The 15,140-nt window shown below is 46.4% G+C and overlaps 1 protein-coding gene across 7 annotated transcripts in view; it reads left to right on the forward strand.

Annotated features, from left to right (window-relative positions):
- UXS1 (UDP-glucuronate decarboxylase 1) overlaps positions 1 to 15,140 on the forward strand; it is an 83,498-nt gene that overhangs the window by 45,847 nt on the left and 22,511 nt on the right. For all 7 annotated transcript variants that reach the window (XM_069493801.1, XM_069493805.1, XM_069493803.1 and 4 more), the window contains 3 exons: positions 1,201 to 1,305; positions 5,492 to 5,551; positions 8,070 to 8,191. In XM_069493801.1, coding sequence (XP_069349902.1) covers positions 1,201 to 1,305; positions 5,492 to 5,551; positions 8,070 to 8,191 — 287 coding nt within the window. The remainder of the gene's footprint in view (positions 1 to 1,200; positions 1,306 to 5,491; positions 5,552 to 8,069; positions 8,192 to 15,140) is intronic.

Genomic DNA, 15,140 nt, shown 5'->3' on the forward strand with positions numbered 1-15,140 from the left:
TTGACAGATTATCCATAATTTTTAAAGGTTTTGTATTTTCTTGGTTCTCTTGAAAAAATACTATTTTTAAAAGAAACGTTGGTTCCATTTTTAAATTAGCTCAGTGGTTTTCAGCTTGGCTTTTTAAAATGTATGTATAGATGCATATATAAAGGCCCAGAGTCTCCCAGCCTAGAATTGCCTGTGTCAGGGTATTGGGAGCCCAGGCAGCACCTCACTGGGTGACTGATGCGGAGCAAGGCTTGATTGAGAATCTCCAGACTGATCCGTTGTGGAGCCTAAGGAAAGCAGCGGTGCCCTGGTCGGGAAGAGGGCAGGAGGCTGTGGGGAGGAGCTGGAGGGTGCAGGCAGAGGAGTCCTGCAGGTGCTCTTGCAAACCTGTGCACAAGGGAGGACTCATTTTGGCAGTGAAGCTTTCAGGTGCCTATTCCTCAGTTCTCCTGTGGATGGTGAGTGTGTTTTCTTTCACCTGTAGCTAAAGTGGAATGGCATGGCACAGACTCGGTCTGTCTGGAAGGGTGCTTTCCTCGCACGTGTTTATCCTTCACTGCCATTTCACAGGAAGAGGTTGGTTCCCGAGCGCCTCTCTGCTGTGAACAGGTGTTACCTGGCCTGGGTGGCAGAGGCCTGTGGGTGACGATGTTAAAGTGAATGCCTGTGCACAGTAGTTGTTTGGAATCTGAATTGTTTTGCTACTCATGGCTTTAAAAACCACCCTCCCCAAGTATCATCTCAGGGTCTGGTTTTATGTATACAGAATGCATAAAAACAAAAGGGAAGGCTAATTTCTCCCATAGTTTTCTGTCTTTTCTTTTATGTCAGATTTGCTTCACAAACTAAAAATATTTGCTTTAGATATTCATGCTTAATTCTGTGCCTGAAAAATGTCTTCCTTCAGATTTGAATGCTTTATCTGGGACAAATGTCTCAGAAAACAGTCAACTTGGTAATCACATTAACTCTAGTTATAGAAGAACAGACCCAAATAACTGGCTAAGCACATATAATTAGATATTCTATTTTTGTTTAAAATTCTTCTAATTAGAAATGTAAATTAGTTTCTATAAAGAATACTATGATAACAACTAGAATTTCAGTAAAAGATACACTAACATCTTTATTGTACAGTATAATTCCTAGGAGTTCAGAATTTTTTAATGTTTTTCTTAGAAATAATAGGCTTCCATTTGTCTCCTCTAGTTGATCAGATATACCATCTGGCATCTCCAGCCTCCCCTCCAAACTACATGTATAATCCTATCAAGACATTAAAGACCAATACGATTGGGACGCTAAACATGTTGGGTAAGTTGTTGTTTTCTTGGTTTTTTTTGGCTCTTGCTGGGAATATTTTAGATGATTTTAAGCATAGGTAATTGAATGTTCTATTAGAGTTTGATCCAGGTGTTTACCCCTCTCCCTCACCGCACAGCCTGTGGCATTTGGCAGCTTTGCAATGTTATTTCAGTGTGACTCTGGCATTGGAATTTGTCTTAGGGAAGATGGCCTAATTTCCATGCATTGCAGTAACTAGTCTGCAGTGCCTCTCTGTGAATCCCTGGGGTGACCACACGCACTTCACGTGACCGCCCAGCATTGCTCCTCTGCTCTGAAACTAGTTGACCGACACCCAGGACAGATGGGTGCTTCTTGTTGGAAAGGGGCGCTGGTGGCTCTGATCCAAAGATGAGTTGGCATGGCTTTGCACACAGGAGATTCAATACCAGTCCTTGAAGACCCCCGTGTCTACATGTGGGGTTGTCGAAACTGAGTACCTGCTCTAGACTGAACTCTAGGATTCACATTAGTGAAAGATGAAAGAGTGAGCATCGTTAAGGGTGGCCATATGTGTGTATTCACAAATGACATGCCTTAGATTTATAGCTCTGGGCAATATGCACATGTTAATGTTTAAAATTAGAGGCATGCTTAAGTTTAGCACAGTTTTGGTTTTTTTTTAGGCTAGAGGTTTTGATTATTTGCAAAGTGTAAGAAAGGGACCACTTTTTAAAATGTCAACCAAAAAATGGATTTAATTATAGGAACATTTAAAATAGGTTCTACAAATGGATTTTGGGAAATGTAGCACAAAATTTTAATTTGAGGGAAGCGTGAAGCCAAAGGACTGAAAGGGCAGCCAGAGATTGTTTTTGAAGTCTCTTAAACTAAATATTTTGAAGAATTGTACTAATCATGGTTCTCCAGGAGAACAGAACCAATAGGATATATGTATTAATAGATATGTGGAAAGAGATTTATTATGAAGGATTGGCTCATGTGATCGTGGAGGCTAAGAAGCCCCACCATTTGCTTCCTGCAAGCTGGAGACCCAGGGAAGCCAGTGGCGTAGTTTAAAGGCCTGAGAACTGGAGAGCCCAGGGCTAAAGATCGATGTCGTTCCTCCTCCCTTTTGCTCTATGCAAGCCTCCAAGGGATCGGATGAGGCCCGCCCACACTGGGGAGGACCATCTGCTTCACTCAGTCTACAGGTTCAAGTGCTAATCTCTTCAGGAAACACACTTGTAGACATACCCAGAAGTAACATCTAACCAGACACCTGGGCATCCCTTAGCACAGTCCAGTTGACCCATAAGTTAACCATCACAGGGTCAAGTTCTGTGTGGTGGAAGATGATTCATTCTTCCAGTCTGGAAAGGACATTTGTCCTTCTTAGTTACTGTCCCCTGCCTGGGTTACTGGACAGAACAGGGTGTCCCTGCTTCTGCTTAGGGTGTGCCACAGTAGAGGCTACACCTGTTCTTGCCACTGCAATTCCCACCCCCTCCTCACATTCTCTCAGACCGCCCCCCCACCCCCTCTGTGACACCAGAACTAGACCATAGAGGAAAAGCCCATCATCCACATGGCGCTTAGAGAGCTATCATTTATTCTTCCTATTTAGGGGAAGTCACTATGCCCAAGGCACGGTACTGTCCACTGAGGGGCAGATTTAGATAAGGACCACACTCAGACTTCTTCCAGGGAGCTTGGTGTCTCACCGAGGAGGTGCTGTATGGGCAGAAGCATCAATGATACTGAGTAGAAAGAGAAAGAGAGGCCCCAGGGAAATGCTATTAGAGTTCAAGCAAAAGTGACTCGAGCTAGAGTTTGACCTGTGAGTGAGACTGGACGTGGAGTCTTGCAGGGATGGCAAAGGGTCTCCCAGGAATGACATGGACACAAGCCAAAGGGAGACCATCACTAGGCTGGAAAGGAACCCAAATGGGACTTTGTGTTTTGAACTGAGAGGAGTTGTCATTAGCCATTTTACACTTGAGACAAGATGCGCTGAACTTTGCTTCCTCCTGGTCAGGACCTTCCCTATGTGCAACTTTCTCACCTCCTGGGTCCTGTGCTTGGCATCTTTGTCTGATGAAAATTCTTTGTCCAGTCTCGGCATAAACACCTGGGTACTACAGCAGCCCAGGATAGCTCCCTGGCCTCACCCCAGGATAGCTGCCTCTGGATTCTGCTGAAGTCATGCCACAGAAACAATACAGGAATAGTGCTGGCTTCAAAATCTTAAGCTCAGTTGCTTTTGAAAATATAACACATTGTGTATGTGATGTGTGTGTTACCACCGTTTAGAGAAAACTACAAACTAGAAAGACCTCAGGTGGTGGAATGCTAAATGGTACAGGTACTCTGAAAACCAATTTGACAGTTTTTTAAAAAACTACATATACAAGTACCATATGACTCATCCATTGTAATCTTAGGCATTCATCCCAGAAGATTTATGTTGACATGGAAACCTGTAATGAGTGTTCATAGCAGCTTTATTTGTAATGGTCAAGACCTGGAAACAACTGGAATGTCCTGTAATGGGTGACTGGTGAAATTAACTGGTGCATCCATTCCCTGACTCAGCAGTAAGATAGGAAGGAACCATTGACACACCCAGCAACTTGGATGGATTTTGAGGGAAATAATGCTCAGTGAAAAAATTCATTCCTGAAAGGTCATACACTGTATGATTCCATTTATTTATCATTCTTGAAATGATAAAAGTATAGAAACAGAGAATGGATTAGTGGTTGCCAAGGTTATAGGGGGGTGGCAAGGTGAAAAGAGGGGTGAGGCCGTAAAAGGGCTGCATGGTAGATCCCTGGGGAGGTGGGAATGCTGTGTGTCACTTGTGTCAGTGGAATGTCTATATCAGTGACAATATTCATTGACTATGTCACAGGTCAGTATCCTGGTTGTGACATTGTATCTAGTTTTGCAGATTTCATCATTGGGGGAAACTGGGTGAAGGGTACATTGGGTCTCTATTACTTTCTACAGCTGAATTTTAATGTACAAATACCTCAAAATAAAAACGTTTAATTACAAAAAAGAAAAACATCTCAGAACCCTTCGTTTTGAAGCTATTTCTTTGGTCTCTGCCATAACGTAGCGTGGTGAACTACCTCACAGACTTCTTCGAGGCCTGTGAAATTGATAGCCTGTGAATTCCATCTTAAGCTACGTCTCTTTTAGCATTTTCTTCCTCAGGCACACTGGCATTCCCAGTCTTTTTGGCCACCTGGTTCTCTCATTTTGACCTGTGTCTTCCTGGCTCCCTACTTCCCTGCCCCAGATGCTCAGACACAGTCACACCCCTGGGCCCCTCACGCCAGGACCCTTCTGCCCCACCCTGGCCTCCCCAGAAGTGCCCCACGTCGTGTGTGCACACCTCATCTCACCCTCCTAGCAACACTCACGGGCAGCACGTTGGCCCCCTGCCCCGTGTGCAGGGCCAGACGCCTGCCAAGGGGTGTCCGACTCAGCCCCCTCTAGTGTGGTGGCACGTGGGGATGGGAGGGTCCCCTGTCCAAGCATGGGGCTTGGTGAAGGTCAGTGGGCTTCTTGGAGCTACTGTGAACCAGCATACATTGAAAGCATTTGGACTCAAAAAAGAGTCACATTTCAGAGTCACGTTGACTCTGAAAGAGCATTTGGAAGACTTTCCACACCATAGTTGATGGTGTTCTAGTCAGTTCTCCATGTGAGTGGTAAATGCAGGAAAGGGGTGGAGAACAGGATTGAGGGCTGGGGTGAGTTGCTTTGGAAACAGTGCTGTTGAAGCTGAACCTTGAAGGCGGCAGGAAGATCGATGGGGAGTGACCCAGGCAGGGGAGGTATGGGCGCGTTCAGGAAGCCGCAAGTGGACCGTTGTCAGAGTTAAGGGGAGAAGGCCTTGCCTTCTGCCAACCAAGGTAAAGTTATCTGATAAGATACCGGGTGGTATTTGGGCCAGAGGAGTCTTTAGGAAGCTCTTCAAGTCACACTTTATCAAACCAACAGATTCTGCATTTGGCCCTACAAGTATCCAACTAAGTACTGTCCCTTTGTCTTTTTCTTATGGTTTGTTTTTATTTTGGTGCCAAAGCAGATCCAATAAGAGCAGATGGATGGATAATCAGATTTCTTTAATACCAAAGCACTATTTATTTGGCCACAAAAATCGTGCCTGTATAGTTTCTGTTCATGTCTTTGCTTTCCACAGGGCTGGCAAAACGAGTCGGCGCCCGTCTGCTCCTGGCCTCCACGTCCGAGGTGTATGGAGGTGAGTGAGAGGCCCGGTGGGCTGTTTACACCCTGTCTTAGATGAGTCCAGGGCTCGTGTCTGAGAAGGCCCAGCCCACTCTTGCTCATCCTGTGCACGACAATCAGCAGGCTTCCTGTCTTACCTGCCAGGGCTGCCACACTCCTCCGTGGAGGACTGTACCCTGTCACCTGGCCAATAAAGATCCACCATTTATGATTCCACAGAAGTGCTTCTGCCACTCTGCTCTGAGAGACCTTGGAAATCACACTCTCTAGGGATCTTTTTGCCAGTCTCGTGGTTCATGTTATTCTTTTGTGTGAGCGATGCATGCTGCAGGCCTGACCCACCAAGAACTTACAAGGTTGGCCTTTAAAGCTTGCTGGGAGAAGAGACGTGCAGATTGCTTCACCTGTTGTATAACAGTTTCTGGAAGGACCTTAAGCAGCTAGTGGCAAAAAACTCAGGAGCATGTTTTACCAACCTGCAGTCTTCCTCCTCCCTCCCAGACCCCCCCACTGCCTGGGAGTGAGTATGAGAAGTTGGAGTGAGGGCCGTATTTTCAATTTGCGTTGATTTCTATTCAGCTCAGACCAACTTAGTGTGCAGGGTTTAGGAGAACTGCTTAGTTGATGCAGCGGAAAATAGGCCCTGGCATGATATAATTTTTTTTATTTTACGTTGCTATGAACAGGAGAAACGAAGAAATAAGAGTAAAATTGGAAAAGACTTTTTTCTTTTTTTTTTTTTACTTAAAAGAACCAAATTAAAAAAAAAAATCTGCAACAGAGAAATGCTGCTGAATGCAGTGATACTCTTTGCAATAGCTATGGAAATGTAGTACATCGTCCACTTCCTTGATGTCCTGGACAGTTGAAAGGGCAAAGTGTGCACCTCTACCCGTGGCACCGTCCAGAAGGGCACAGGACATCTCCACGGCCACCCTTCTTCCCCACTCACTGCATTTATTATCTGCATATTTGCCAGGAGCTTGTGTTCTTTAGGGTTTTAAATAATTTTAGGGTGTAATTTTTGGGATTCACCAGTTGCTCTACTCTGATGTTAATAACTGAAGTAAACTGAAGTTTTGTGGAATGTTTGCTTAATCTCTTAGCCTCACAAAATGCTGAAAAGGGGAGAAGATAGGAAATCATTTTTTACTCTAGACCTTTACTTTTATTATAACAAAGTGATTTTTTTCCCCCATTTTTTTCTAAAGTGATTTTGAAAAAAGAGAACTTTTTCGAGGCTTGCTGTCCTGGCATGTCAGTGCAGATGGTGCCAGCCCGAGGCGGATGGGTGTGCCAAGCCTTCTCCTCCTTGTCCTTTAGCAAATTTATGGCCAGCTCTTTCCGGGTCTAGCTTGACCAGCTCTTATCAAAAATTCACAGAAAAGCTCTGATGTTAATCATGTGGTACATTTCTGAATTTAAGTAATTGGTTTTCTTGTCTAAGGGGTATTTTCCTTAGACCTTTGCTCTCATTGGACAGTGAAAAATTTGCCCTTCTCATGGGCATTTTAAGCCACAGCAGCAGATATATAGAGAGAGGCCTTTCTCTGCACGGTGATGCTGCAGTGCTGCAGAGGCCGTGCTGGTCTCCCGGGGAGGTCAGCCGAGCAGGTGCACGTGCCAGGGTGCGTGTGCGTTCACCCCGCTGTGCTGCGTGCATAGGCCCAAGTCAGACTTCGGGTGTAAGATAAGCAGGATAGGAGTTTATAGCATGGAGTCTTTGTAACTTTTGGTCCGGATTTCTTGGCCAAGTTTTTTACATTTTATGTCATGGTTGTACTTAGAGGATATATAAAATTCTTGCCATATTAGATACATTAGATATTAATTCACATTCCAGAAATATACTTGTGTTAAAAAAAAGAACTCATTACTTGGTTTCTTTAAATAGTCTGTCCCCCGGTACATCTTAAAGTGTGATTTATACACTAGAAAAGCAGGAACTGGGAAGTATAAAATTGTGTGCCAGAGGAGCAAGCAGCCGTTGGCCCGTGGACACTCGTCTCTCCACTTGCCTCCTCGGAGCCTTCAGGGTATCCCAGCATGGGTGTCAGATTTGTTCCCGTGATGGCACATGTCAAAGTCATTGTCCTCTACAGAGATGTTATGTTTAAAAATTTTTTTAATAAATGTATGCTTTGCTCTAATTATAGATTTTGTAAATACAAAACTAAGCCATATAGCTCTTCACATAGATTATATTTAGCTGTAGTTTGTATAGCAGTCTAAAAGTTAAGAACAATTTACAGAAGAGAGGGAAGACTTAAAATTGAGAGAAGTGATCTTTTGTTTTTTTCCTGTAAAATACTGTCATTATTTAACATCAGAGGTAAGACCACCACATCCTAGTGGAACTTAAAGAATGGACCAAGAGCCTGACGTTGCCTCTTTAATGTCTCTTCAATTGTAAATGGTACCTGGGTCTTTCCTAAGTTCCCTTTTGCGTCATAGATATATACATTGTTCATAATGCATTTGAGCTGAAAAAAGAAAGATGAAAACAGTCTCATTTTTTTCCCCATCCTTAGATCCTGAAGTCCACCCTCAGAGTGAGGATTACTGGGGCCACGTGAATCCCATCGGCCCGCGGGCTTGCTACGACGAAGGCAAGCGTGTCGCAGAGACCATGTGCTATGCCTACATGAAGCAGGTATTTCCCCGGGCTCTGGGCTTGTGGTTTAGACAGGCAGAGCGCCCTCACATCGGATGTAAAGTGCTGTGAAGGAATTAATGCCATGGTTAATTTTGCCTCGGGGTGGGTATTGGGCAAGCCCAGTTTCCCACTATTGTAAATTAATGGTATTATCTACAGCTTTCCCATCTATCTCCTTATTTTAGAAATGATTTCCTAGAAATGAATTCATAGGATTGGAATACTGCTGTGTGACTATGAACAGAACGCCTTTTTATTGCCAAATTACCCACCAGCAGCTAATTAGTGCCTCTGTGCTCCTGAAACCTCCAGATCAGATTTTTCTTTTTTTTTTTTTTTGCTTTCATTTTCCATCTATTAAGTATATAAACAAATTCATTATTGTTTTAATTTGAGCCTCTTTGGGAATTGTTACTTACACTTATTTACTGTTATTTCGTACTTTTTTCATTATTCATGGTTGGGCTTGGTGCTTTTACCAGGAATATTTCTTTTTCTTTTTTTTCTTTAGAAACAGCGTCTCACTCTGTAGGTCAGGCTAGAGTGCAGTGGCATCATCATAGCTCACTGTAACCTTGAATTCCTGGGCTCATGTGATCCTCCTACCTCAGCCTGCAGAGCAGCTGGGACTACAGGCACACACCATCATGCCCGGCTCATTTTTTTTCTTTTGCTTTTTTGTGGAGATAGGGTCTTGCTTCGTTGCCCAAGGCTGGTCTCCAACTCTTGGCCTCAAGCGATCCTCTTGCCTCAGCCTCTGAAAGTGCTGGGGTTATAGGTGTGAGCCACCACTCCTGGCTGCAAGAATATTTCATGTTACAGGTTTGGTCACTCACATGCTATAGCAGAAATGGCTTATAGACCAAGAGACCGAGGTTCCCATACTGGCTTTGCCGCCATATGACTTAGAAGACATGACCTATTTGTCAGTCAGTTCTTACCTCCACGTGGGGTTCATCACACCTGCCCTGCCTGCCTCAGGGCTGTGCGGAGGTGGCCCCTGAGGGCTCAGGCAAGGGCTTGGGATACTCTGTCCAGTGAGTGTGTCCTTGGGCTTGGGTCTGCGCTCAGCTTCAGCAAAGTGGGACATGCAGCTAACGAAACGTGGACATGGAATAATGTTATTCTGGGACAGGCTGTGGACAGATGCAATGTCTGTCCCTGGGGTCCAGCAGCAGGCGAGCTCAGGGCGTTGTTGGCTGTGTGCGTTGTTGAGAGGGGAGGGCGGTGTCTGGGTGCCCAGGGTGTCTTCCCGAGTGTCTGTCTGATGTCCCAGGAGGGCCAGCAGTCGGGCACGTGCCGAGGGCCAGGTCCCCTGCTCCTGACCTCTGTGGGTCAGACTTTGAGCCCCTTCCATCTCCGTGCTACTTACTACAGGTGGCAGCCCGGCACAATATCAGGCAGGCTTGTGTGACCTTTTTGGGGAGGAGGAGGGGTTGTCAGGGGCTGTCTTTTTCACTGTATGTTTAATGAAATACCAGTGTTAAAGATCCATAAAATGACCTTGTGCTTTGGAGATATTTAAACCTTTCTGCTTTGTTTCTCAGCCAGAAGCAGAGCTAATTGCTTTCTAAGCCACTTTGGCCCGTTGGCTTAACATTATTCACTTATTCTAAGAAATGTTAGTTTTAGTGGGAATGTGCTTTTATCATTTGGTGGCCCAGAATATCTTGACTGAAAAGTTTAAGGTGATCTCCTAAACAGAACAACTGTGTACAGTGGCTACTTACATGAACTGACTAGAGTGTGAGGGGCACATAATTGCATTTTAGTGTGTAATAAATTTCAGGAGTAATAGGATTCTCTACTGTTTCTGTTGCTTTCAGCCCTGTGGTCGTATTTCTTACTTAGTGAATTTTTACATAGGCAAAGCTGGTAGGCAAATAGGACATTTTTATTGAACTTTTAGTTTTTATTGAATGATCTAGTTTAACTTAGTGGATAATTTTATGAATGTACATATTACCTTATGTACACGATCATGATAATTGTAATATTTAGTAGTAATACAGCCAGCATTTATTGAGCACTGACTGTATGTCAGGCACTGTTCTAGGTGCCTGGACTCTAGCTGGGGTCTGCATTTCACACACATGCTAACATGGGAACTGTCCATGTCATCAGTGCCCGAAGGGACTCAGGAAAGTATCACCTATGTAACTCTTAAACGTTAGCATTTAAATTTCTGCACACATGAGTCTCAGGAGCTCAACGGCATGAGTGGCATTGTCCTGAAACCTATAAAATGATGGATCTGATAGAAGCCCCTTGTGTGATCAGCTGGTCCCCTGTGCCCAAGTCTGAGTGTCCCTGACAAGCACCCTCTTAAGAGGGTGTCCCTGCACAGCAAGGGTGGCCCTGGTGAGGAGCTGCCTGTCACTCATGTGGTGTGATACCTCTTCTGTGGGGTCGCCAGGCATGTCCCTCCACGCAGGCGGCTCCCACAGACAATTGTGGAGTGGACACAGCACTCAATCATGTGGCCAAGGTCATCATGTACTTCTCACTGGGGCACTGTGGGTTCTACTTGTGGGAACAATGCCTGGTTACTTTCATCATGCAGTGAGGCTTGACAACTGCCACGTGGAGACAGGCTCAGCAATGTCTGGGAAGGAGACCATGGAACTTAGGGTCCTGACCGACAGATAGCCCTGAGTAATCTGTAGCTTCCTTGCAGCCCAGACCCTGCTTAGCGCACCTGCTGAGGGCTCAGGCTGCCCGGGGGAGTGCAGCTGTCTGTGCCGTTCTGTAGACAACCCCAAGGCAAGCCTGCCCTGGTGGCATGTCAGGGAGCGCAGGTGCATGTGATATAGCCGCGTTTTGTTCCCATTGTGTGGTCATTAGGTTAGGGACTGACCACATCCTTGGCCCTACGAGGGCTCGAGTCCTGTCCAGTTCTGGTGGCTTCAGGGCAGACTGTTGGAGGTTGTAGCTCCTAATGAGGAGGGGACAATGTGGCCCAGAGCAGTGGGCCTGCAAGGAGGCCTGGACTGAGTTCTAAGATGCCTGTGAAGAAGGCATGGTGGGCACTTCTGACCTCCCACCCTGTATTATTCATGTCCTCAGAGGGAGAGCGACTGGTCTGAGAGACACGACCCCCACTGGGCTCTAAGACTGGTACCTGAGCACTGTCTCCCTTTTTGTCTGAATCAGTGCCGAGGAGGGACGGAAACAGCACCTTTCCTCCCTGCCCATGAGAGTAGACACCACGAAGTTGAGACTTGTTTGGGTCCCTGCTAAGGCAGGATGTTTTGCCAACTATAGAAAAATGAGAAAACATCGATAAGCAAGAAGGAAGAAAAATTGTTACCCATATTCCCATCTAGAGACAAACAAGAGGGAGGAAAAAACCCACCATGTAAAGGTTGTGATGGATGTAAACATGGAAGGCGTTGCGATTCTTCAACTCGGGATTTCACGTTAGCTGCCAGCACAGGCGGGTCACTTTGGGCTTGCCCTCTGGCCCTCTGGCCCTCTGGCCCTCTGGCCTGGTCTGGGCAGCACTGACCTCCTTGGGGCACAGACTCCAAAGTGACTGTTGTTTTCTGGGACCATGACTTGGCTGCTTCTCATTTCTTTTCACATCGGTAGCTACAACCCCAACAGGTCCTGCGCACCGAGCACAGTGTCAGTCTGGAGGTGACGTATTATTTGCGGATGCCCCGCATGCCTGTACCAGGTGTTGTGAAGGGGCAGGATCCAGAGCCGGAGTGCCTGCCGTGTGCCTGCCGTGTGTTCGGCCTCTGTGAGGGCTCGGTCTGTTGAACCTCACCCTGTCCCCACAGCCTCCCGAGGTGGGTGTGGTCAGCCCCGTCACAGGTGGGAGGGGCAGGCTCCAGAACCGGATTCCAGCACCTGGGCCTGAACCCACTGCTGGCTGCCTGCGGGCCTGCTCCTCCCCTCTCCCCTCCCCTCTCCCCTCCCCTCTCCGGCTGTCCCAGCTGGCGGTGCAGGGAAGGAAGCCAGAGTGAGAGAAGAAAATGTGGCTGCGAGTCCAAGGCGGCGAAGACTCCTTGGCAGCTTGCGCAGTCCTGGCGTGGTGCCCAGGACGAGCAGTCCACACAGGGTTGCCCTCGCGGCACCAGTCACTCCTCAGCAGGGAGATTAGTCAACAAGGAACTGCACTGTGACGTCAGTTTGTGCTTCTAAATGTGCTGCCTCTGAGATATAGCAAGTTTTAGGAGAAAATGTAAAACTTTAGGTGTTAGGATTTATGCTATCTGGAGACAAATGAAAAAGGGAAAAAAAAAAAAAAAGGACCAGAAAGAAGGATGAACCAGGTGGAATAGTGTGCCTTTGGCGTATTTTTAATTCATTATTTTAATGACTTAAATTTTTATTTTTTATACAAAATGATACATTGCCTCTTAAGTATAAATTGTCATTTTATGTCAAGACCTGATAGAGTATGTGGATGTGTCTTACTCTGAATAAACAATATATAAGGATTGAAAATACGAACAAGATAGAGGTATGAATAACCTTTTCATAAAAAATTTTCCCTTTTCCCAAGGATTCTCTCTCTAGTTGCTTTTAATGAATGAAATATCTTTATGTTTTCAAAATAGAATTTGATTTTGCAGAAGAAGCCTACTACACATCCCTTACAGAAAGAGAAGCTCCTTAAATGTTTTTCCGGAGGATGGAATGAGACGAAAGTTGGGATCAAAAGGCAAAAAGCCTCTTTCAGGGGTAGTTTGAACTTGCCAGAGAGGAATTAAATCACAGCTTCTATGTGCATTGGGCGCAGTGGTTTTATAAATGTGGGGGCCTCGCCCAGTCGGTGGTGGTCAGAGCTTAGTGTGCATTTGAGTTCATCGCCCCCTCGTGAGTGTGACTCCGAGGTCCGTGGCCCACCCACTGGGCTGGCTCTGCAAACAGGCCACCATTCATAAAACCATATAGTGGCAGGGCAGAAAGAAAGGAAACTCAGAAATCATCTAGTCCAGTGGCCTTGAGGGTGTGGTTCTGTTTCATTTCTTGTCTTCAGTACTTTTTATAAAAAAATCAAAGAGTTGGTGTGTGTATTATATTTGAGTTGAAAAAAAAATCAAGCAGCCAAAACAAGCCCAGTGCTGGATGAGTAAGATCCACACCATAGGGGTCCTGACCTGGGCTTCCAGACCCACCCAATAACAGCTTTGTTTCCTGGTCCTATGACTTGCTCGCTGGGTGCCCCCTGGCCACATCCCACCTGCCCCAGCTGGAGCTTCGTAGAGTAATACTTGCCCTCTCCAGGCCTCGCAGGAAGCGTTGGCACAGCCTGCTGCAGGGCAGACATCAGGAAGGTGCGCCCTGTTGTTAAGGTGGAAGCACGGCTGTTGAGGAAGACTGTCAGGCACATACAGACACACACCCCGGACCCTGACCTCGTGTGGCCTCCTCCCTCTGCCAGCCCCCAGAGTGAATTTGAAGTTTTCAGCACCTTTGAGAATCTTGCCTTAGCAGAGTGGGCTCTGCATTCTGCAGTGGCTTTGGCTGTATCCCCAGGTCGGGATCAGACCCCATCAAAATTCATGTATGAGAGGCCCTAGAGGAACTAGGTGGTTCAGTCTTCCGACCTAACCCTGTTGCTTTAGGAATGTGTGTACTTCTCTTGGGGCATGAGGAAGACTAAGGAAGCATCAGACCGAGGCTGCTATACCCAGGAGCACTCTCTGTTACTTCTCCATCCCGTTCCCTGCAGGTAAATATGCCCTGGGCACCTCGTTCAGAGCAGGTGTTGGCACAGCCATGGGCTAGAGTTCTCTTCTGGTCAGCACCTGCTCCTGCCATGCAGTGCTCTGTTGCAGCCTCTGTGCCTTCCGTCAGCGAACAGTTACAGTGCAGTGTTCAGTGGCCTGGTACAGTGCAGTAAGTCCTCGCCTAACTCGGTCGACTGGTTCTGTTATATGTCCTTTTGGTTAAAGTCACAGTTTGCAAGAACCTATTTTACCATCAGCTTATTGATAGAAACAAGAGTTAGGTTCACAAAAACATCACCAAACTTCTATAGAGGACCAAAACACTTCTAATATTGAACATTGAAATAAATGTGAGCTATACTTACATTTAGGAAAGATGGATAAAAACAAGCAAGAGAATTCTTGACTTGCTTTTTCCAGAGTTCAGGGTTGCAGGTGGCCGGAGCCTGTCCTGGCAGCTCAGGGCACAAGGCGAGGACCAGCCCTGGACAGGAGCCATCCCATCGCAGGACGCACTCACACGTCCACCCACACTCACTCGGACTGGGACCATGTAGACACGCCAGTTCACTTCAGGTGCACGTCTTCGGGATGTGGAGAGGACCCACGCAGACATGGGGAGACCATGCACATGCCACACAGACAGCGGTCCTGGCCAGGATCGATTTTTCCCCTCATCAATGGTACAACGAAATGGTGTTGAGCAAAATGATGTTATTTGAGGACCTCCTATACTCTGTAAGGAATGATTGCATTTTAAAAGGAATTTTGAGGGAGAACCCATTTAATCCCTGCTGGTAACATTGCTGTCCCTCCAAGGTATTTGGAGGAATCCTTGTCCCTTCCCTCTGCCTCCTGGGTCATCTCTTGCCCGTCAGTCTGGGCCCACCATTAATCGGCTTCATGTCTCGGGACTAGTGTACCCAACCCCTCACCCCTCAGCTGCTACGAATGAGGCGACTGATGCCAGCTCACCCTCTGGGGCCATACACCACCTAGTCACTGTTCCCAGAGGCCTCCTGGAACCTCAGTCTGTCTCTTGCAGTCATAGTGGCCTGGAGGCAGTATTTGTGGGGTATTCCACCCATGGTCACTGTTACTTCACAATAAGTTAGTGTAATCAGGGAACCAGGATGAAGGTCAAAGGGAGTTACTGGGTTCGTTACCATCACCTACAGATTGGTAATGATGACGACAGTGTTCAAAACAGTTTCACGTGTTTTCTTTTAATCCCTGTGACCTAGGCAGAATGGATATTATTG

This window comes from Eulemur rufifrons, chromosome 19 (genome assembly GCF_041146395.1).
Source record: "Eulemur rufifrons isolate Redbay chromosome 19, OSU_ERuf_1, whole genome shotgun sequence".
Lineage (NCBI taxonomy): Eukaryota > Metazoa > Chordata > Mammalia > Primates > Lemuridae > Eulemur > Eulemur rufifrons.